We start from the raw sequence: 23,396 nt of genomic DNA on the forward strand, positions 1-23,396 counted from the left end.
AATATAACGCATTACAAAACCAAGCTAGTTGCATATAAATATAAAATAAATGTAGTAATTTCCAGCATATAGAGCGATATGCACAAAGCGCAGTCAGCCAAACGGCTAACTAGATCACACAGGTGACCGCCAGTGGGTTCGATGCTCGGCCGCTGTAAAGGCATTTAGATTATGTTACGTACTAAATAGTTTCTAAATTGTAAACTTAAAGCGGATAGTTTATTATTTTATATTGATTTTAAAATTCAACATATCTATTCATTTGATTGTCATTGTTTTCAAGATAGACAGGATATACCTTCTTGGATATACCTATTGTCAAAGAGAAGAGTTGTAAAATGAAGGTACGTATTGTAGGTGGGTTACAAACATTATTTTTCATTGATATGTTTTCTTGTTTAAGTTTTCAAAATGATTCATTTACATGCAGATTCGTTCTGGTTTGATTGAATATCCACCCATTATTGTTGAGACAATATAAAAAGGTTTCATCTTTTAAAATTTCACTTACCTAACTACTCATTTCATCGCCTTAGGAGTTCATCCGCATCTTTACTTAGCGATGAATGAAAAACACCGTTGAGAGAAATTAATTAATTACCTACATTTTAATGTATATATGAAAGAATGATGAAAGTTAGTTGCAGACTGCAGTCAAACCGAAAACAAAACACGCAAAACATATTCCATATTTTCAACTCATATTTCGAATGTAAACTGTAAAATCAAAATAGAATATGCTAACTGCCAACAACAGTTATTTGCCATAAATGTGGAGTTAACGCAGCCAAAACCCCGAAACAAACTAGCTCATGCGTGAAGCAAAGTGCATGAAAAAAAATCCATTTGGAAGTGTATCGACGTGATATGTCTGGATGTACTCCAAATGTGTATTATTGAATGGCCGAATACTGTTCGAAGCTAGTAACGTATCAAGTATTGTGTTCTAGGGGCTGTAGAGTCGAGTGGTGCGTGCCAGTTTGTTTATATACTGAAGTATTGTTTAATATAGGTATAGAAGTGACATACGTCTATATATACATGTACCGAATCCCTTTTTCCCTTCGTTACGTCAATAGGTACTCGAAAGACTTCCCACTTTTCAGATTTCAGTAGGTAATCGATTTATTTTCAAGTTTGATATATTTTATGTGTTTTGTAAAAAAATGAAACAGGATTGATATTAAGAAAATTGCTCAGGAAATTAGAAAATCTTTAAGAAAATTAAGTCTTTTTCAAATTCAAGCGGCAGATACGAAGACAGCGTCTGTCGGATCAACTAATAGTTTTTATTACATAAATGTTTTCTGCTGTTTATATTTTAATGACATCGTCCCTTTATCTTATAATATAAAAATGAATCCCAAAATGTGTTGGTAAGCGCTTAACTCGAGAACGGCTGAACCGATTTCGATAATTCTTTTTTTATTATATTTCTTGAATTACGAGGATGGTTCTTATGTAGAGAAAACGTTAATATGTACCACGGGCGAAGCCGGGGCGGACCGCTAGTTTAAAATAAAATAAGGTGCTTTATTTGCACATTGACTTACAAAAAAACAACACTAATTAAGTGATTGAAAGTACATTGGTATCGAGTTTCTTTTCGTTTATTTTCAGGAGAAAATAGATTATGAAGTGGTTGTACTTAAAAAAATACGACATAAAAACGCTTGTAAAAGTTGACTCTAATAAAAAAGTTTATAGTTTCAAAAGAATTGTGAATCACTCTCAGTCTCTTTAAAATACAGGCCACGTCACGGGTCGCAACTAAATTGATAAAGGGCAATTTAATATTAGTTACACAGGCACGAACATGTTTATTTCGCAAACTTTTAATGGGCGCTAGTGTGAGAGACATTTTCATTAACGCCACCCGTCTACTGTTCTGAGAAGAATGTGGTACCTGCGTCAATAATGTAAAAATTAGATTGAAAATTTTGTTGGTAATTAAATTAGTTATTTGTTAGAATTTGAGTTAGTATATTCGTTTATATTAGCTTGGTATTACTAGATATAAAATATACTTTACATATTTTAAATATGAAGTTTAGAGATGGGTTGATAATTTTTGTCATTCGTAGTCGCGTTTCGATGAACACATATTATAATGTTATTTTGATAAACTAATTACTGACGATTTGTAGATATGTAGTTAATAATATACATAGATAGTAAATGAATATTAAAAATTAATTTTAAATAATAGAGATTAGATATTATAAATAACCTACACCCGGATAAGTCAGAAATTATCGATTTACGTGAGGTCAAATCTTATTTATTAATGTTTTGCATTAGACATATTTATTTATGTCAATTGATGAATAAATAGAATGTAAATTGTATCTAATATTATAAGTACTTTTGTATATTTTGTATGTTTATTGCCTTTTTAATTAAAATTAAGGTATTTATTTGATTGAAATTAAGTATGCATATAAATCGGAAAGTTTTCTTTACCTACGTTAAAAACAACTAAAAACACGCTTTTAATAGGATGAAATCATGCAATTATTTTACTCGCTTATCACTGATAAGAGTACAAAGTTTGGATTGAATCTGACCGTTTAAAGTAGTTCAAATCGAGTCTAAAGAAGTCGGTTACATACAAATATACAGGTGAAACCCGCGGCCCTATCATTAATGCGGCTCGACGGATCACAGTGGTGTTTTAAGTAGTCAGTAAGAATCCGACATAACCCACGGCTCCTTTCCCGGATGCCGTGGGCATCTTATACAATATTTCACCTCTTAAAAAAAGGTGAAACAAATAAAAGCTTGTTTGAATAGTCCATGAGATGATCCGATTTTGATCAAAAGACGCACTTTTTTCTATTTTGATCTGTCCGAAAACTTTTGCATTTATACGAGTAATAGATGAAAGTAAGATTGATATAAATCATCTAATAAACTTAACTACATAAAATAATTAAAATTCAATTGAAATGAAACTAAACTTAAATTAATTAAAGTTCTGATGATATATTTTCTATTCAAAAGCGTATGGTATTTACTAACATAAGAATAATTTATATCTCGTTAACATGCAACTTATGTTGAAGGTGAAACTAACATACGTATTAATACAATATGTTTTAATTATTAATTATAATTAACTTTGTTTAAAGATTACCTACTTGAAATTTTACAATTATATTTGAAATAATTTTCATTAAACTTGGATCTGTGCGTATTTAAAACTAAACACAGCATTTATTTTTCAATTAGTCTTTCATGTTAATACACAAGCCGCCCGCCCAAGCTCTACTTACAGGGCGGATATTGCGATAATCACATCAAATTAGGTTGCGTAATTTTAAAAATCCAAGCATACAGAAATACAGATGACGAAAAGTGATTTTGTTTTAACCCTTAGCAGGTATCGTGGGTCAAATTTGACCCAGAAGCGAACATTTTCGGTTATAATTCTTTAAATATTTTATGCAACGACTGTACGCTTCTAAGTATTCTCAGTGCGTCGCTAGCTGCAGCGGGGTGTTGATGTGCAGAACTGTGACTATCTTAGGAGCGGAGGTAAGTAGCTTTCTGGGTCACGTTCGACCCACGATACCAAATAAGTAACTTTTTTCACTGAGTGTAATTACTTACTTTTTTGGTTTTATTGTTTATTTGTACTACATTGGAGGGCTTTTTGAACGACAGACAAATCGAGGAGTTGATGAACGACTTAAGTGATGATTTGGAATTGAAAAATGAAAGAATACCAAATGTAAACCAACTTTGTGACGACGAAATCATCAGCGATCGAGACAATCCCTAATCTGTTAGTTGCTTAGAAGACAGTGTATTTGGAGTAAGTTCTGACGACAGTGAAAACGAAGAGGAGATACGAGAATAATAGAAAATATACGAGGAACGAAAATACGAGAGATGAGAGTGAAGAAGATGAGGATGATAGTTGATGGTAGAAGTCATTTTGGTTTTGGTTGTCATTTTCTTTATTTTATGCTGATTTCAGAAGCAATTTGTTTTTTTGTTATAATAAAGATATTAGAAGTGCCATAAATATATTTTAGTTAAAGTTTTTCTATCATTTCAATTTTTTTTTATGTTTTAAGTTCACATTAACCAAAAAGTGCCAAAAAATAAGGTTATTTACAAATGTGTGTAAAACATGATATTTTTTTTTATATTCTAATATTAAATAAGGTTATTTTGTAAAAAAATATTTTTTTATTTCTTTTCTAACCATATTTTATACAAATAATAAAAAATCTACGTTCTACAACAGATTGTTTGGTATGGGTAGAATTTGACCCACGATACCGGTAGTGTTGCCAAAAAAGGCGATACCAGCTAAGGGTTAAACTAAGTAGTGAAGAAGTTTTTTGGAATAAATAGTTTGGTCATTCAGCTCTACAATGATCACTACCGAAATTTTTTTATGCATCTTATAACTAAAACAATTAAATTTATCAATAAATAGAACAATAATTAACCCTCACAATGTCGTGTAGTAATATAACACTTTAATGTAGTAATAAGTTAACCCTTACATAAGAGGCTGGCACGCGGCCGACGGGACGAGCCAAACGAGCTTTTAAATTGCAGTACCGGCTTATAGAATACGCTTAAGTGCATATACTGTTTATAATGTCTAGTCTATTAATTCTTTATTTAGACGAAGGCCTACGCAATACGCATGGTTAAATGCAGATATATAAAAATTGCCTATACAGAGAATAAAAAGTTTCAAAAACAATAACAATAAAAATTATAAATAAATAAAAAAGAATCCTAATCTCTACCATAATATAATACTCTCTCTATTAGAATGCGTATTTCATCATTATACTATCTGAGACTACTAAATAATATACTGTTAATTAAAAAAAAATGTAGAATGAATATCGTATGTATTAGATATTATTATTACAGTTGGGAAAGAAAATTTTATTGTCTCTGACCTTCGATAATGAAAGAATATTTAAAGCGATTAAACTAGGGCAATTTGTAATTTTTTTCGTTCTAATACAAAAAATAATACTCTATTAGTCTGGAAACTTAAGATTAAAGTTTTATATTAAAATTTAAACGTTGGAACGAGGTTTTTGAAATTTAATTTGCTTTAAATTGAGCAAAGTAAGAATTTGAAATTAAAACAAAATTGCAATTCCCGAATCTAATGTGAATAAATTTTATTGTGTAAGTAATTAAGTTCTATAATCCATTTTATTTAATTTCCATTTCGTAAAAAGTTCTAATATAAGTTTTAATTCTGTTCCAATGCATGTTGTGTCTAAGCGAAAGATTTATTTCGTACTTAATCAAGTTCTTTAATCCCGTTTTGCTTTGTATTTAATAACATCTCGTTTGAAAGTTTTTAAGAATTTATGAAAGCCGAGCTTTTTCTTGAACTAAACAAAGCTCGCATCGCTCCCAAAGTGTACAAAGTTCGAATCAAATCTGCCCGTTTAAAATACGTCAAATCGACTCTAAAGGAGTCATACAAAAATTCAGGTGAAGCTAATAAAACCGTGTTCATTAATAATAAAAGCTTGTTAATAAATATTTTTATTGTCACGATTTCTGTCATGTTGTGTCAGGACACAGCAGGCTAGTCTAGCTACTAGGCTATCTTCTCTGCTATTACTATCTTCTAGCACATAAGCTCACGTTGCGTGGATGTGTGTGCGGCAGGGGGGGCGGCAGGGGGGGCGGCGGGCGGCGCAGTCGGGCCAGCGCGCTCAACAGCCCGTCCGTGGTCACGCGCCCGCTTGTCGCATCTGCAACAAGATGTAATGTTCACTTGAGGGTTGAACCCTGCACCACGAACGAAGAGGTTCAGGTTGGAAATGATTCTCGTGTATTGTGTGAGAAGTGCCTGGATGTTTTTAAGTCGTTCTCCAGTGGAAATAAGAAAATTGCATTTTTAGGCTAGAGGCTATTAGTTGCATCCAATCTAGATATTTTTTGTGTTTATACAATTGTAATAAGGGCTTTTATACAAAAAAAAAAGAGATAATGATTACTTACTTAGTTCACCTGCCTACTCATAGAATGGATTACCCATTATAAACTATGATGTGATTAATTCCTTCAGCCACTACATGAGAAGAATATATTAAATAATATCCACATAAGAATCAAACATACAAACGATAAAAATGTATCCTCGAGTGAATAAAAATATACCCAAGTATCGAAAACAATAGATAAACTAAATCCTACTCTCCCCAAATAGCCGCACGTCTAAATAAATATTCTTTTAATACTTTTAAGGACACTTGGGAGGTCTAACATTCTACTTCAAGAGCCATTTACTCGTTTATAACTTTTATTGTGTCTATAAAGAATTCAATAGTATAGATAGTATATCTATATACTATATCCATAGGTATTAATATTACAAAGCTGGAGAGTTTGTTTGTTTGAACGCGCTAATATCAGGAACTACTGGTCTGATTTGAAAAATTATTTCGGTGTTAGATAGCCCATTTATCAAGGAAGGCTGGCTATATATCATTACGCTAAGCCCAACAGGAGCGGAGTCACGCGGGTGAAACCGCGAAACGCAGCTAGTCTTCTAATATAAGTCTATATAAGTTACAAAAGTAATATCTTCTTAGATATCTGTTATTTTTTATCTAATATCTGGTAAGCGAAGGCCGGAGGAAAATTAATTGTGGTCGTGACCACAGACCTATAAATTTATTTAATTAAAGGAGACACGGACGCTTTGTTATAAGCGTAGATATTGCAAGTGAACTAAATAAGAATAGAATAGTAATGTTTCTGGAAAGACTGATTTGTTTTTTTTTTCGATTTTCGAAGGATTGGATAGGCTATATTCATTGTGGGAATGTTGAAATAAAGGATGCTATAAAAACTATTTTGAAATATTTAATACGAATGTAGTTATGCAGTATGTTCACCACGTGTCTTGGTCACATTAAAAAAACTAAGTTACTAATTAAGAGCAGTTTATTTTCGTTTTCAATATCTACGTATGTATATTATAAACAAGTACTGAAACGAACAAATATCTCTCTCTTCTCGAAATTGACGGTGAAAAATAAATGAAAGAAGTTATTTCGTCCTGACGCGACGTCTCGAATTAGTACTTTACAGCACTTCACAGCAGTCAGCACGGTCATCCCAGAACCACGCTCCATACACCGTTAAAACTGAAATTCTTAACCGCTGTCTGTTTATTACTTTCTAGACACTCTGTTTAACATTGCACTGCAGTCTTTGCAATTCTTTATATCTTCACATGCTTTTCAACTACAAATTTTAATATGTCTTTACCAAGAACATTGTCTTGTTATTTAAACATACAACACTTGCTCTACAATACAATTTCATTTCTACAAGAAATGTCCTGAAGACTTCCGTACAAAGCGCGCGTCGTCAAATGTCTTTTGAGCGAACAATTTACGTTTTGTTTAAGACTTGTCTCTGTGTTTGTTTATTATTGCTTTGTATTACGGCAATATTCCTTCGTATGTTTAGTTGGAAAATGCTAGTAATAAGTATTTGATTTAAAAATTTCTCGAGTTCAAAATTTATTGAAATGATTTGATGCGTGCATCGAAGTCTAAGTCGTTAGATTCATGATAAACATTCAAGGGTTATACGGTATTTATTACAATGTATGTCTTTGTTGAAGTCGTATGTCCCCTTTTCTCTGTTTAATACATTATATCACATTAGCATGCCCCCATCAGACCAATGACACAAACCCTTTCCACACTAAACGAAATTAAAATTATCACTTGAAAATATATTATGAAGCAAGACTTATCATCTGTATGTTGTATTTAAATTGATCTACAAATTGTAAGTAAAGTATCATCAATATTCAAAATATCATTATTCATTATAAAGAACTAGCTATGTCTCGTTGTTTCACCTATACCCATCTCATATACCTAATACAAAAATAAATATGATCGCACAATATAATAAATGCCTATAAAATACGATTATTTTCTTGCCAAATTTTACAGAAATCGATGCTGAAGTTCAACCGTGAAAGTAAACAGACGGACTGTATAACATTAGTATGGATATTGGATAATCATGTTTCTATGTATCTTTGTCATTGATTACACAAGCTATAGTTTAATGTTCCTGACCTTTACGATAACTGTAAATTACGGATATAATATTATAAGCGATTGTATTTACTTATACTATGTGTATGAATAATCATTATATAATTTTAATCAACTGTAGAGATTTATTACTATTTGTATTAATAAAAAAAAAACAATTAGCAAGCCATACAAACTGAGGTTCAACAATAATTCTGCTTTTTTATAATTATGAACCTTTAAAAGTGATAAAGTGTATTCTAATAATCAATTAATTTTATTTTTATTAAGCAGGTAAAACCCTTTTTAATCTTGGTTCAAATGTAACTAAGTCATATAATAAAGTAAGATTAAGTACTTATAGTAAGAGTTAGTTTATCACTTCAGAACTCAAACATGTCAAAGAAGTGAAAGAACACAAAATGAAAAGCACATCAAAAGTCCGCATTACAGATTGCGATGATTTATTTTTATTATTTCTGTTTAACACAACTACTTTCAGAATCTGTTTCACCCGGTCGGGGTAATATGAAAGGATTATAACAGCCATATACAATATACATATAGTTGAAATCTGCCCTGGAGGACAATTCAAGTTCACTACTTTATTTACCGTATCTGGTACATTATCATGGACAATGATCCTGCCCTGCACCATGCTCCATGTATTGCTTATTACAAGAATTAATACTAATTTTAAAATTTTTACAATAATTTAATGTATGCCCGTCTCTATACGTATATCTTACTAATATAATATAAAGATCCCCCTTTCGTTTTGGTAATATTTCTATGCTAATTACTAATTATAATTTTAAAAATAATAACCGTATCACATTAACGAAATCGATTAACGCATATCCTATTTTAATTGCGTTTTATATCTTTATTTTAAACTTTAAATTTAACTAATAACCGTGTAAAATGCGCTTTGAGTTACTTAAACACACGATGCAATTGATTTGTTTCTGTCGCGGTCATTAAAGTCATAAATAGGACGATTATATAAAGCTCTCTACATTAGCACTTGGCACATTTATCATCATTAACTGCAAAATGATGTTCGTTAAATTTGCATTGTTTGTTATTGCAGTGAGCGTAGTCCAGACGTATGCCTACCGGGAGACATGCCCAGAAGGGTTCCTTCACACCCCTGATGGTGAATGCGAGTTGGATCCAAGCCAGTTTATGCTGGATAGATCAGGTTCCCCTGGAGTTCAGATGAAAAGCGCCTTCCAAGTGCTCGGGTGTCCCTCCGGGACGACCAGGGTAAACAACTTATGCGTTACACGTCACTGATTCGCCAGAAATGTAATGTGGGGATAATAAAATCATATGCAAATTACATTTGTTCTTTTATTTCTAAACCTAAATCTAAGAAAACTATAAAAGCCGCTTCTCTTTCATAACACGTACGGACGTACCTAGTTGTTACGGAAGAGAAGTGTCTTCTAAGAAGGCACTTTCCTCGAAATAATGAAAATGCCAGTGATCAGCTTTTTATTAAATTTTTAAACTATAGATTTGATTGTGTGTACTTGCACCATTGCGAGCAAGTACACACATCCTATATCAATAAAAATAAAATGACATATAGATGGTAAATTGTAAATTGTAAAATGATAATATTTAAATAATTAATGTAATGTACTAACATAGTAATTAAGAAATTACTAACAAGTGGACCTATGTTGTTCTATTAATAAATAAATTATTATTATTAAATTATTATTATTATAGTAAAATCTGGATGTCATATTTTCATATTATTTTTTGTGTTCTATCTTTTCCATGGCTTAGGTTCTTTTCGTTGCGTCATATTATGTAAGTAATGGAATAGAGGCAAGAATCGATAGAATAATTCTTGAAACTAGTAAAAGATCATATTGTATAAAATAATGAATTAAATTCATGAAGTGATGAATTATATTGTTAGATGCCACATGTTAATTATATAATGATAATATGAACTTAGTTTTCCTCGTTACTTTGTAAACTACAGTCCGTTGTATACTTCTCATGCTATCTTTAATTCAATCGTTAGCCTATGTAAAATTTCTAAGTAATTATTGTACCCAATACATGTACCTGCCACATCCATTAACATCAATTTTTAATCCATACTAATATTATAATTGCGAAAGTAACTCTGTCTGTCTGTCTGTTACTCAATCACGCCTCAACTACTGAACCAATTTGCATGATATTTGGTATAGAGGTATTTTGATACCCGAGAAAGGACATAGGCTGCTTTTTACCCCGGGACATAGGATAGGTTTTATCTCGGAAATTCCACGGGAACGGGAACTATGCGGGTTTTTGTTTGACTGCGCGGGCGAAGCCGCGGGTGGAAAGCTAGTAAGAAATATTATTATAAGTACCTATCAAATCTACATATTTTGTGCAATAATAAAAAATTTTATACTGTTTTGTAAGAGAATAAAAACATCCACCTTTTTTTTAAAGCCAATCACAATTCCATCACAGAAGTCTCCTTATGAAACAAATATTGATTTTGGCATCGTTTGTTTATATATTTTAAATCTAAAATAATAAGTAAAGTTTTCAGTATTTCGAACAACAAATTCACTAGTAACTAGGAACTCTCTTCTTTGGAAAAATTGCATTGCGTAGGGGGTTATGAATATGGTCGCGGAAGAATTCTAATCAATACCCGCGGCCCCATCATAAAAGCGGCTCGACGGAACACAGTGGGGTTTTAATCGGTAAGAATCCGACATAACCCACGGCTCCTTCCCCGGGGGCCGTGGGTATCTTTGGAAGATTTCCCCACTATAAAAAGGGGGTTATGAATATCCATGTGTTGAATGATAAATGTTAAAAGAATAGAAAAAAAAACAATAATGAAACGGGAATCGAACCCGCGTCTTTCACCATCGAGGTGATGATGTTAAGTTAGATGCGTTTTATTTTAAAACTACAGATAGACTACATGCCCATGTTGAAAAAGTTATGGGTCATTTGAACCACCAGGTGACCTATCTAGAACGATATAAGAGCATAGAATAATAAGATTCAGCACTATGCCGCTACTTGTGAATGCTACGCTGTCTAACTGAGTGCAGGTGAGAATATAATATGCTGCCTGCTACTTCAGGCCAGCGCTGTATAGCTGGCACAGAAGAAGGGACGTGCTGAAGTGAGCTGCTATGCACATGCATACAAAAAAGGAAGTCCATCCATCTTCAAGTTTATTTTGTTTCTCATAACCATCACCAACTGCAAATAGGGGGATTTTCCCCTTGCCCTTTTTTTTATTTTCCTCGACTATATTTTGGTCTCTTTTATTGGGATCCGATATGTATTCATTATTCAGGGTGTGTAAAGGCAGCGAAAAATAAACTCATTCTCATTAATGTTTTATTTTATTTATTCAGTTTATAGTTATTCTGTTCTATATGCAACTTTTATTTATTTATTACATTTACATTCATTTCAGGTGACAGACAATAAATTGTACAGACCCATAGAATAAATACCTTACAGACTAACTTAGAAAATAACTATGAATTAATAAAGGTATTTTTTTAAGATACATTCAAGTATAGACAAAATTACATACAAATATATGTAATTGGACAAACCCTTAGAGGTATTTGTGACAGTGATTGTTTGTTTCATTATCTTTATTTCACTATTATTTATTTTACAATAATTCATTTATCTGTGTAATATAATGAAAACCACAACAATTACGAAGTATGTGCATTCCACGGTTTAATATTTTAAAATATTGATTGAAAACACTTAATTGATTTCTATAATTCGTTGCAGTTAATTAGATAAAAAAATGATAAAAGACGATTTAAAAGCGTCTCCGTGAGTGTAAAAGTCACATTTACAGAAAACAACAGCATGTTAAAAGTTCTCCTAATATTTCTGGTCGCAGGGATGGTGCAGTCTGGATTTATAGACATAGATCGTCCTTCAGAAGAACATGCGTATGGATTTAAAGATAAAGATCGACCTTCAGAAGAACATGCGTATGGATTTAAAGATAAAGATCCACCATCAGAAGAACATGCATATGGCTTCGGTGCAAAACCGTATTGTTACCCCGGTTCCATTCAGCTCGCTCCAGGGTATTGTATACCCGACGATCAGTATCGAAGAGCGTCTGCAAGATCGGGACATCACTGACACCTGTGGGGTGGCATTGACCCACTGAGATTGGAGAAGGAACATACTGAAGCGATATTTTAAATGTTTCTTTTTAATTGTATTTTTTGATATATCAACAATATAATGTGTATTAATTTTTAGGACAGGATGTTAAAATAAAGTTATTTGTACATTTATTTTTGTTGTTTTCTTTCATGTTTAAGTGTGTTTCTAATACTGAACTACACTGAATACTAGTTTTAGTTTTGAATACAAGAACATTACGTATAATATTTTCAAACGCACTAAGAATAACAATAGAATACTATCTACGCAGGCGTAAAGCCTTCTTTTGTTATTCTTAGTGCGTATTTACACTAAAACAATTTGACATAGTAGTTAAGAATGAGCATTCACTCGTTTTATGTAAATGCACCGTAATAATACTGATGATTCGGAATCGCAAATGTTTGGTTTAGTTGGTATCATTAAAATTATTTATAAATGATAAATGTTTAAAGAATAGAAAAAAATAACGATCACGAAACAGGAATCCAACCCGCGTCTTTCACCATCGAGGGTTAGATTCGTTTTATTTTAAAACTACACATAGACTACAGGCCCATGTTGAAAAAGTTATGGGTAACCACCAGGTTCAAATGACCGATACGATATCTAGAACGATATAAGAGCATAAAATAATAAGATTCAGCACTATGCCGCCACTTGTAAGCTGTCCACCTGAGTGCAGATGAGAATAGTTGTCTATGTGTAGTTTTAAAATAAAAAGAATCTAATTAATTTTTTCTTAATTTTTTCATTAATTTTTTCTATTCTTTAAACATTTATCATTTATAAATAATTTTAATGATACGAACTAAACCAAACATTTGCGATTCCGAATCATCGGTATTATTACGGTGCAATTACATAAAACGAGCGAATGCTCATTCTTACCACAGTATTACCATATTTCCTACAGTATGGCGACGAATGTACTTGTGCAGAGAAACGGAGGGGAACTGGCGGGGGGTCGGGCGACGCGGGCCGCTTAATGCAATCACGCTGAGTTTGCATTAACTATCGCGAAAGGACGACGCAGTCGTATTTTTTGTGTAATATTTTTATTATACCTAAGTACTTACATATTCTATTATGGCGCGCACAAACTGTTCCGTTTACGGATGTAAATCTACATTGAAATCCCAGAAGGAAACAATATTTCAGAAAGATTGTATTAATTGTATCTGTTGAATTAAAATCAAAGCTATGTATATGTTGTCCTCATTATTTTCTAATCAGATTGTACATCCCAATGCGAATGCATTACTTAGTTAAATGGTATAATATACAATTAAGAACATCCAAAAATAAAGTGTCCACGTAAATAATATTTAGCAGTGCAATATCTGTAATTATACATTTATGAACAAATAATTACATCAGATTTAATAATCGCAATTATTTTGAATGTACATAATATGAATAAATGATTTCATCATAATAATATTAATAATCACAATTGTTTTATTTCCCATTTATTGCAACCCTAGCGTATTTTCGTGCGGCAGCGTAAGTACCTACGCTGGCGGCGGCATCACGAGACATCAAAGGCGTTTCCTTACTGTAGAAAATAATATTGTAATACTGTGTTCTTACCCTACTATGTCAAATTGTTTTAGTGTAAATACGCACTAAGAATAACAAAAGAAGGCTTTACGCCAGCGTAGAGTATTCTATTGTTATTCTTAGTGCGTTCGAAAATATTCTCTGAAATAAATGTAAATGTAATAAATAAATAAATAAAAGTTGCATAGAACAGAATATAAACTGAATAAATAAAACAAAACGTTAATGAGAATGAGTTTATTTTTCGCTGTCTTTACACACCCTGAATATTGAATACATATCGAATCCCAATCAAAGAGGCCAAAATATAGTCGAGGAAAATAAAAAAAGCCATGAAAATCTCCCCCTATTTTCAGTTGGTGATGGTTATGAGAAACAAAATGAACTTGAAGATGGATGGAATTCCTTTTTTGTATGCATGTGCATAGCAGCTCACTTCAGCACGTCCCATCTTCTGTGCCAGCTATACAGCGCTGGCCTGAAGTAGCAGGCAGCATAATATGATGAGCTGATCTTGCAGAGCCCAACAATGGCGGATTACATCTACCGTTATACCAAATCGAGTGAGGACCACATTTATGATTATTCCCAAAATAGATTCTCCTAATAGCCTCTAGTGAGTCTTCAGGTGAATCCTCCTCTGGTGGTCTATATCGACCCTGTACCATCCCCACTGCTACGACAATTAGCATAACTTTAAGGAACATGGTGATGTGCTGAATTTCTGTACGAAGTATGTCTTTTTCTACCGCGGAGTGGCTTTTATGTCCTCCTTTATCGTGGGTAGGTATATGAATTTATTAACCGCAACGAATAGGAAATCAATTTAGTACTTATAATTAATTTAATATATTTTAATGATAAATTACTTCCTACTTCGTCTTTATTTCGTTCAAGATGTCAGACACTCATTTTGTGTGATTTCATTGTATTGTAAGAACAAAGTATAAAGGTAAGAAGGTAGGTATATAAGTAATATGTTTTTTGTATAATTCCAATGAAATATCACTGAAAGGTTGTACTATACAGATGTCCTTTTACCCCAGAATACACATAGCAAAGGATTTTATGCAGGAAATCACATCGACTATTTTATGACCGAAATCGCGGACATATAAAATACATCTTGGTACGGGGGCTGATCTTTCATGTAAGTTACACCAAGTAAATTGTTCGTGAACTTTTAATTAAAATCTTCCTGTCACAATGTTGAACTTGGCCTATCTAAACGACTAGCCTTTCAAAATATATTGTCGTAGTAAACAATAAAAACTTTGACAAAAAAGTCACCAACTTCCTTCATACCTACCAAAGCCTACCAGTGTATACTATAAGTACATACAGCTGAAAGTTTTCATCGATGCCCTGATTAAATAATATTTAATCAAGGCAAATTATATTAATTATTTATTATAATAATTATTAATACACACACACAATAATTATTAATACACAGTTTTTATGATATATATCGGTTATTAGGTCTCAAATAACGTATTATAACATACTTTTTATTCCGGTACTAAATTTTTATGAGGGTCCCTTCTAAAATATTTAATATTTTCACTTAGATTAGCAAGAAGCTTTTATGCTTAAATAAAATTACCTTCAATTAAAATCTATCCTAATATTATAAAGCTGAACAGTTTGTTTGTTTGTTTGTTTGATCGCGCTAATCTCAAGAACTACTGGTCCGATATGAAAAATTATTTTGGTGTTAGATAGCCCATTTATAGTGGAAGGCTATATAATTATTACACTAAGACCAACAGGAGCGGAGCCAGGAGGGGAAACCGCTAGTTAATAATAATCTCAAAGCTTCGAGAAACGAGCCCGTTCAAAAACTAAAATGAAATAAAATCCTTTTCCTTTAAGTATATCGAACTCTCAAAATAATAATATTATTATTTGATTCAATATAAAGGAATGTGAACAAGCTACGGTTCCGCGAATCAATCAATTTGTACATTTATTGTTAACTCTATACTAAATGTATGTTCGAAAAGTCTAGGGAATAATATGTATACCAATTTAATATTATAAAGCTGTAGAGTTTGTTTGGTTGAACGCGCTAATCTCGTCAACGACGAATCCGATTTGAGAAATACTCTCAGAATTAGATAGCCCATTTATCGAGGAAGGCTATATGCTGTATATCATCACGCCAGGACCAATAAAAGTGGAGTATTTCATATAGCAGTTCTATGAATTCAAAACCTGGATGTCATTGATGTTTTTTTTTTTTAAAAAAAAGCTCTCCAACGGATCGATAAATTCGCCCCAAAAATTACCTGATCAGCCTAAAAATGGTCCGCATTTTTCTGCAAGGACGATACGCAACGAAGATTGACAACATTAATTTTTTCGTACAAAATGGTTAGATATTGTGCTGTTTACGGATGTATTTCATCAGAAAAACGCGATTTTTTTTTACGTTAGTCAAAATGTGCCAACCATAAAGCGTTAACACACACATTTGCAGTCTCTACAGTGTGACTGTCAAAACGATAATTTTGTATGGAGTGTCCGGGGTGTGCTACTACCATAAAATGAACTCAAGTGAATCGAAAGAAACATGGTTATAATAAAACATACAGCATATATGAAGAAATATGGCTGCTTGATGCATGTAGAGGCTTTTAAATACTATTTTCGTTTCAGGTCACACCTCCACGCTTGAAATTTAAAAACCGTTGAAATAAATCAATTAAGAGCATGTAATATGAATAACAATATACAGCTCAATTACAATATGATATATTAAAGGGTGTAATAATACATTTTATTATATTTTTGCTGTTATAATAAGGCTCTGTGTCCTTCTTGACACAATCCTAAAATAATTTTATCCTTATAACAGCTTATCTAAGGCCGGCTACTCACGTACCTACCGCAGGGGCAATATTGGAACAATCTCGGTTGTTCAGTCGGAGCAATTTCAGTTGTTCTATAAATTGCCCCTGCTTGCTTATACACATCACAATTAAGGGTCCAATTCCAAAATACCCTCTGCTGCAGGTACGTGATTAGCCGACTTAATTTGACAGAACCTTTACCCACCTTTACCTTTTCAATTTAGTAGCAAAGATTTTTAGATCACCAACTAAAGTGAAAAATCAATTTGTGTTAATATTGAGGAGCAAACAAGAACTGTATTTATTTTAATATTTTATTCACCAAACACATACATGATCCTGGTTTACATTTCCATTAAAACATCAGTTGACTATTTCGATTTGGCATCTACCAGGAATAGGGCATCTCCCTGGAGAGAGTTGCCTGCGAGAGTGATGCTGCCAGCCCTTCGGTTGTCCCCACTGGTTCAGGTTAGTGTCCCTCGAACCATAATTTGGATTGTGCTGGCCTTGCACTACACTCAGCGCCACACACAGGATCACTAAGCCAGCAATAATTTTTATTGACACCATTGTTTTTCGACTCCTTTTCGTAACGATTGACGGATTTTTACAGGCACAGGACCTTATATAGTACCTAGCAAAAATATAATAACATGTATCATTACACGCTTTAATATCTAACATAATGTAATTGAGTTGTATATTGTAATTCATATTATATGCTTTAAATTGATTTATGTTAGATGAACGTTTATAAATTATTTTTAAGAACAAACATTGAAATCAGTAATTTAGTTTTTTCATAGCTATAAAGGTGTTCGTCTGGTTTATATTTTAATCGTTTATCCCTTTTAAATTTTATTTATTTTTATCTATACATAGTGGCCATTTTTTATAAAACTCTAGGACAGTATAATAAAATATGGACAAAAAATACATAACTATTAAGAATCATGATTCACTACGCTATCTATTAATTTAGTTACTTCTTCAGTTTTCATTAAATTTACTCATATGTCATTACCTTATTTACTAATCATCTATTTATTAATAATTAACTTACAGGTATATAATTAAAGACCGCCTCCTTGGTACAGTGATAGACGCGTGAGCGAAGAACCGAGGCGTCCTGGGTTCGATCCCCGGTGGAGACGAAGAAAAAAAATGTCTCGGTCTGGCAGGACACAGAAGGCTGATCACCTACTTGTCCATAAATAATCAATCAGTGAAACAGATGTATCCATAATGCATCTGCCCCTTACCCCACTAGGAGATACGGGAATTCACTTTTTATATAATTAAGGATCTAAGTATTCGATTGAAGATATTATTAGGGTAAGGAAATGCTTTATATTTCGTAATAATCATATTTCACACACCTATATCTAGCCACTTCCTATTACATAATATATCAGTTACTTTTCTTACAAGTTTTGTTTATCGCTATAAATATATAATAAATAATACATAGGTACATTATAAACCTTGAATTCGTGTATCAAATAGGTATTAATAAAAATATTATCGTATTATAATTAATAATAAAATATGAGCTTTTACTAAATCAGGCAAATTTCTCAAACGACCTGAAATATTTTTATCGACATCATTTTGCTTTTGAATATGCTGTAAAATATAAGTTGTATCGTAACTTACAACAGATGATTTTTTTTCTTTTGAAATATGTATTACCGAAAAGCCGATACAAGAGAAAATATAGAGTTCGAGAAGTGTGCCTGATTTAGTAAAAGCTCATTATCACACTGTTTGTATGCGTTTCCTGAGAACATTAATACTTTGGTAATGTTTATTTTTTTACACCATATGAAAGTAGAAATTTCAATGAACAAAAGGCTCTCCAAGTTTTTGAAAAGAAGCTGATATTTTGACGGGTGACTTTTCGATTGAAAATTAGGTTGTTTTTTTGGTATTAATTCAAAATAAGGCGAAAAAATTAATATTTTCTATCAAATAAATTACAGTGTATTTGGGACATAATAAAGTAAGTTTCCACCAAATTTCGTAGAAAAAAAATAAATTTTGAAGTAGATAAAAATAAAAAACCAAAAATTTGTTTTTTTGGATTTTTCACCTAAATTTTATAGTTATGTGAAAAAATTGTAAATACAAAAGTTGTAGATCTTTCTACTACCTACAACTTTGGCATTGAACTTTTTTCCGTAGGACTTGTAGTTTTGTCGGAAATCGAGAGAAACCTTTTTTCTCTTTAAAGTTCCCCCCTCCCACTTCCCGAACTCGGATTGATCGTAATTTATTTTTCCTTTTATTTTTATCATATTCCCCTCCTTTTCTAATGGGTTTCATCCTACTGTGATTTTTTTTGTTTCAAAAATTATCTAGTCTGGTCTATCTGTAAATAAACAGCTTATAATTAAAAAAACTGTTATTTTAATGTAAGCTTGTAATATCATTGAGTCGATAAACCGCTAGTCCTCGTCCGTTTTTACCCCATAAACCCTTATGTATATTATTATTTAACTTTTATAGATCTACACTATATAATTATTATATTACTTACCAATAGAAGTGGAGTATTTCATATAGCAGTTCTATGAATTCAAAACCTGGATGTCATTGATGTTTTTTAAAAAAAAAAGCTCTCCGACGGATCGATAAATTCGCCCCAAAAATTACCTGTGCTGTATTAAGTACATCTACTACCATAAAATGAACTCAAGTGAATCGAAAGAAACATAGTTTTAATAAAACATACAGCGTGAAGAAATATGGCTGCTTGATACATGTAGAGGCGTCACACCTCCACGCTTGAATAAAGCGCGTTTAAAAACCGTTGAAATAAATCAATTAAGAGCATGTAATATGAATAACAGTATACAGCTCAATTACAATATGACATATGATGATGATGACATTTTATTCTATTTTTGCGGTTATAATAAGGTCCCGTGTCCTTCTTTCTTCCTTCGACACAATCCTCAAAGATTTTTATTCTTACCTATAACTTATTTAATTTGATAGCATAGAAATCTTTTAATCCCAGCAAACATTTTTAAATTACCAACTAAGGCGAAAATTCAATTTATGTTAAGACTCGTCCTAATCCGCAATAAAAGGTATCCGTCCGAATCCGCCCCAGCTTCACCCATGGTACATATTTCGCAATAAAAGGTAGCCTATGTTCTTTCTCAGTGTCTAAAGATTATCTGTGCCAAATTTCATCCAAATTGATCCAGTAGTTTATGCGTGAAAACCATACATACATAAATACATACAAACCTTTCCTCTTTATAATATTAGTATAGATTGAGGAGCAAAAAAGAACTGTATTTATTTTAATATTTTATTCACCAAACACATACATGATCATGGTTTACATTTCCATTAAAACTTCAGTTGCCTATTTGGCATAGGGGATCACCAGGCCTAGGGCATCTCCCTGGAAAGAGTTGCCTGCGAGAGTGATGCTGCCAGCCCTTCGGTTGTCCCCACTGGTTCAGGTTAGTGTCCCTCGAACCATAATTCGGATTGTGCTGACCTTGCACTACACTCAGCGCCACACACAGGATCACTAAGCCAGCTAGAATTTTTTTACAGGCACAGGACCTTATATAGTACCTAGCAAATATAATAACACGCTTTAATATCTAACATAATGTGATTGAGTTGTATATTGTAATTCATATTATATGCTTTAAATTGATTTATGTTAGTTGAACGTTTATAAATTATTTTTAAGAACAAACATTGAAATCAGTAATGTAGCTTTTTCATAGCTATAAAGGTGTTAGTCTGGTTTATATTTTAGTCGTTTATCCCTTTAGATTGTTAATTTATCTGTATTTTTATCTGCCCTGGGTCTGTTCATAGCGGCCATTTTTAATAGGTTTTTACTATAAGATAGATAAATTTCTAACAAACTCTACGACAGAAAACTAAAATATGGACAAAAAAGACATAAGCTATATCGTACATAACTCTTAAGGATCATGATTCATTATGCTATTTGTTAATGTAGTTACTTCTTCAGTTTTCATTGAATTTACTCATATGTCATTACCTTATTTACTAACTATCTATTTATTAATAACTAACTTACAGGTATATAATTAAGGATCTAAGTACTCGATTGAAGATATTATTATTATGGTAAGGAAATGCTCTATATTTCGTAATAATCATATTTAATAACCTAGTCACTTCATGTTATATTTTCTTTTAAGTTTTGCTTATCGTCATAAACATATTATAACAAAACATCCATACTAATATTATAAATGCGAAAGTAACTCTGTCTGTCTGTCTGTTACTCAATCACGCCTTAACTACTGAAGCAATTTGCATGAAATTTGGTATAGAGATATTTTGATACCCGAGAAAGGACATAGGCTACTTTTTACCCCGGGAAACAGGATAGGTTTTATCCCGGCAATCCCACGGGAACGGGAACTATGCGGGTTTTTCTTTGACTGCGCGGGCGAAGCTGCGGGTGGAAAGCTAGTACATTATAAACCTTGAATTCATGTATCAAATAGTTATTATTAAAATCACTATTGCCTTCGTCTTGCTAAAGAATGAACACGAGTTTTTAAAGTGGCTAAAAAATTAAGGAAGCTCATGTTCAATTTGATATTGATGTTGATTAGGTATAAAAAAGCCATTGTCGTATTCATAATTTTCATTAGAAACTTTATTTAGAGTATTTAAAAACTTTTATAATCATTTACTTAAAAGCAATATATTTACAATAATTTATGAGTTCAATCTATAAAATTAAGTACACAACGAAAAGTTATGCCTACGAACTATAATAATAAAATAATAATTAGACCATAATAATTAGCGTTAAAAAATTAGTAGAATGTTAACAATACAGTCTAATTACCTCTAGTAAGTAAATATTATAAAGCATTGGTAAATTGATTCGAAATCTAAATAACGACATGTACAGGAAAATATCATTAATTGCCAACATAGAACTAATGATAAATTAATGAAACTTATCCTAATTAAGTTAATCTAGACAGAAAATTAAAATAATAATTAAAGAGTGACATAATAAAAAGATCATTGATTTTATGTTAATAGCAAATCCATGCAATTTTCTTACTAAAAATTTAATATTCGTATGGATAGTTCTACTCAAATCAATATATAATTTTACGTCATCCTGTCTAGGTTTTTTCTTACTAAAGTTATACAATTTTGTTTATTTAACATTGACATTTATACCTAATTTAAATACATAATATAAGCACTTATCTCAAATAAACATAAGCAAGGTGTCGTTGATAAATTAATATTACATTAATAGTGTAATCTCATGAAAGACAGTCTTTATAACACAATTTTATCACCGTTGAATAAAACGACGTTAGTTTAATAAATGAAAGTAAAATTAATAAGAATGGATTTTTGTTCTTGCTCCGAACATGAGTATGAATATCAAACCATTAGAATGATAAAGGAAAACAATAAAATTTACAAAAAGCTATCTAAAATTTAACTCGCTTGGTGCGGCTCGCTTCGAAAATATAAGTAAAATGGTATGGTGTATAAATTAAAATTACGTCCTTAGATAGTCTTTAGGTAATAATATAAAGTACACATCCGAGATCTCAGTGTTTCTCAATGCACATGTCTGACCCGTTTATCTTCGTTTTCCCAGTAGGACAGCCATCTCCAGAAAAAGCCGCTCTATCTTCTAAATCAGTGCCTGGAGTGGTCTCACCTTTGTCACTCCATATCCACATATTATCTTCTTCTTTATTATCTTGAGTAGGAGTCGGTGATGTTGGAGAGTTTGTGTACAGTTTCTTCTCTGTAACTGGTTCTACATGATGTACATGATCAACATTATTCTCTACATTATGTTGGTTGTTTAACGCTTTAACGTGATTTTGTTGTTTTGAACGTGATGCTGTTCTATTCTTATTGTTTTGATTAGGCGTCGTAGTTCTTTGGCCTTGTGCATTATTTAATTGAGTTGCGTGGTTATGTGTATTTTCATTTAAATTGTGATTGTTTTGAACACCGTTTCCTAGAACTGCAGTTTTAACTCTCACTGGTTCACTGTTTCCTAAATGTTCTCTTGTATTTTGTGTCACTACTACACCACTTTCAATTGGTTCGGAATTTCTACTCTCAAACCTATGATTTGACTCGGGATTTAGTCTCAACTGCTGACTTCTCTCGTTAATAATATAAGCACTATCACCGTTCACTTGTTTGACATTGTTCGGTCGATGTAGATTGGTTTTTGGAACCACAAGACTATGATCTGTATGACGAATTTGTTGATAACCTTCGGGTTGGCCAAAAGCGTTTAAGTCACTTTGGCCATAATGGTTTCCAGCGAATTGTTCAACTGCATCTTTGTACGCACTGAAATCTTCATTCACATGTCGCGTATGTACTACGCTCGAAACGACAGCAACGGCTATAAGTTGGGCGATCATTTTCATCGATTTTCACGTTAACATGTTTGTTTTAAGATGGGTCATATGCGTGTGCGCAATACGGGTCCCGGCGAGCAACTGTTTATTATGTCCGGTAGTCTTATTGATAAATAAGACCTGATTAATATTCCGCAGAGGCGACATGTTTTTTGACTTCGTGACTCAGTGAGATATTACGTCACGTTGTCATTAATACAATTGCTCCGGCGCACGTAAAAACCCTTTTGTCAATTGCAGGTACGAAATACGAATATGTAAGTAATGGCTTTAATTATATTGATTTCATT

At 32.2% G+C, this 23,396-nt stretch overlaps 2 protein-coding genes and 1 long non-coding RNA gene across 3 annotated transcripts in view; 1 reads left to right on the top strand and 2 right to left on the bottom strand.

Annotated features, from left to right (window-relative positions):
• The window catches only part of LOC123701819, a 143,732-nt gene that overhangs the window by 100,777 nt on the left and 19,559 nt on the right, over window positions 1–23,396 (bottom strand). The window contains exon 2 of the mRNA XM_045649385.1: window positions 5,641–5,750. The gene's annotated coding sequence lies outside the window, so the exon portion shown is untranslated. The remainder of the gene's footprint in view (window positions 1–5,640; window positions 5,751–23,396) is intronic.
• On the top strand, window positions 3,465–4,331 carry LOC123701821. Its single transcript, XR_006752783.1, has 2 exons — window positions 3,465–3,537; window positions 3,667–4,331. It is a non-coding gene; the product is annotated as an uncharacterized LOC123701821 (long non-coding RNA).
• Window positions 22,270–23,109, bottom strand: LOC123702001 (hybrid signal transduction histidine kinase M-like). The gene has a single exon (XM_045649632.1). The coding sequence runs from the start codon at window positions 23,107–23,109 to the stop codon at window positions 22,270–22,272; it is 840 nt and encodes a 279-aa protein (XP_045505588.1).

The sequence above is a fragment of the Colias croceus genome, chromosome 22 (genome assembly GCF_905220415.1).
Source record: "Colias croceus chromosome 22, ilColCroc2.1".
Lineage (NCBI taxonomy): Eukaryota > Metazoa > Arthropoda > Insecta > Lepidoptera > Pieridae > Colias > Colias croceus.

Bases quoted from the DNA above. Each gene is read 5' to 3' on its own strand.
- LOC123702001 (XM_045649632.1), bottom strand. From the start codon at position 23,109: ATGATCGCCCAACTTATAGCCGTTGCTGTCGTTTCGAGCGTAGTACAT.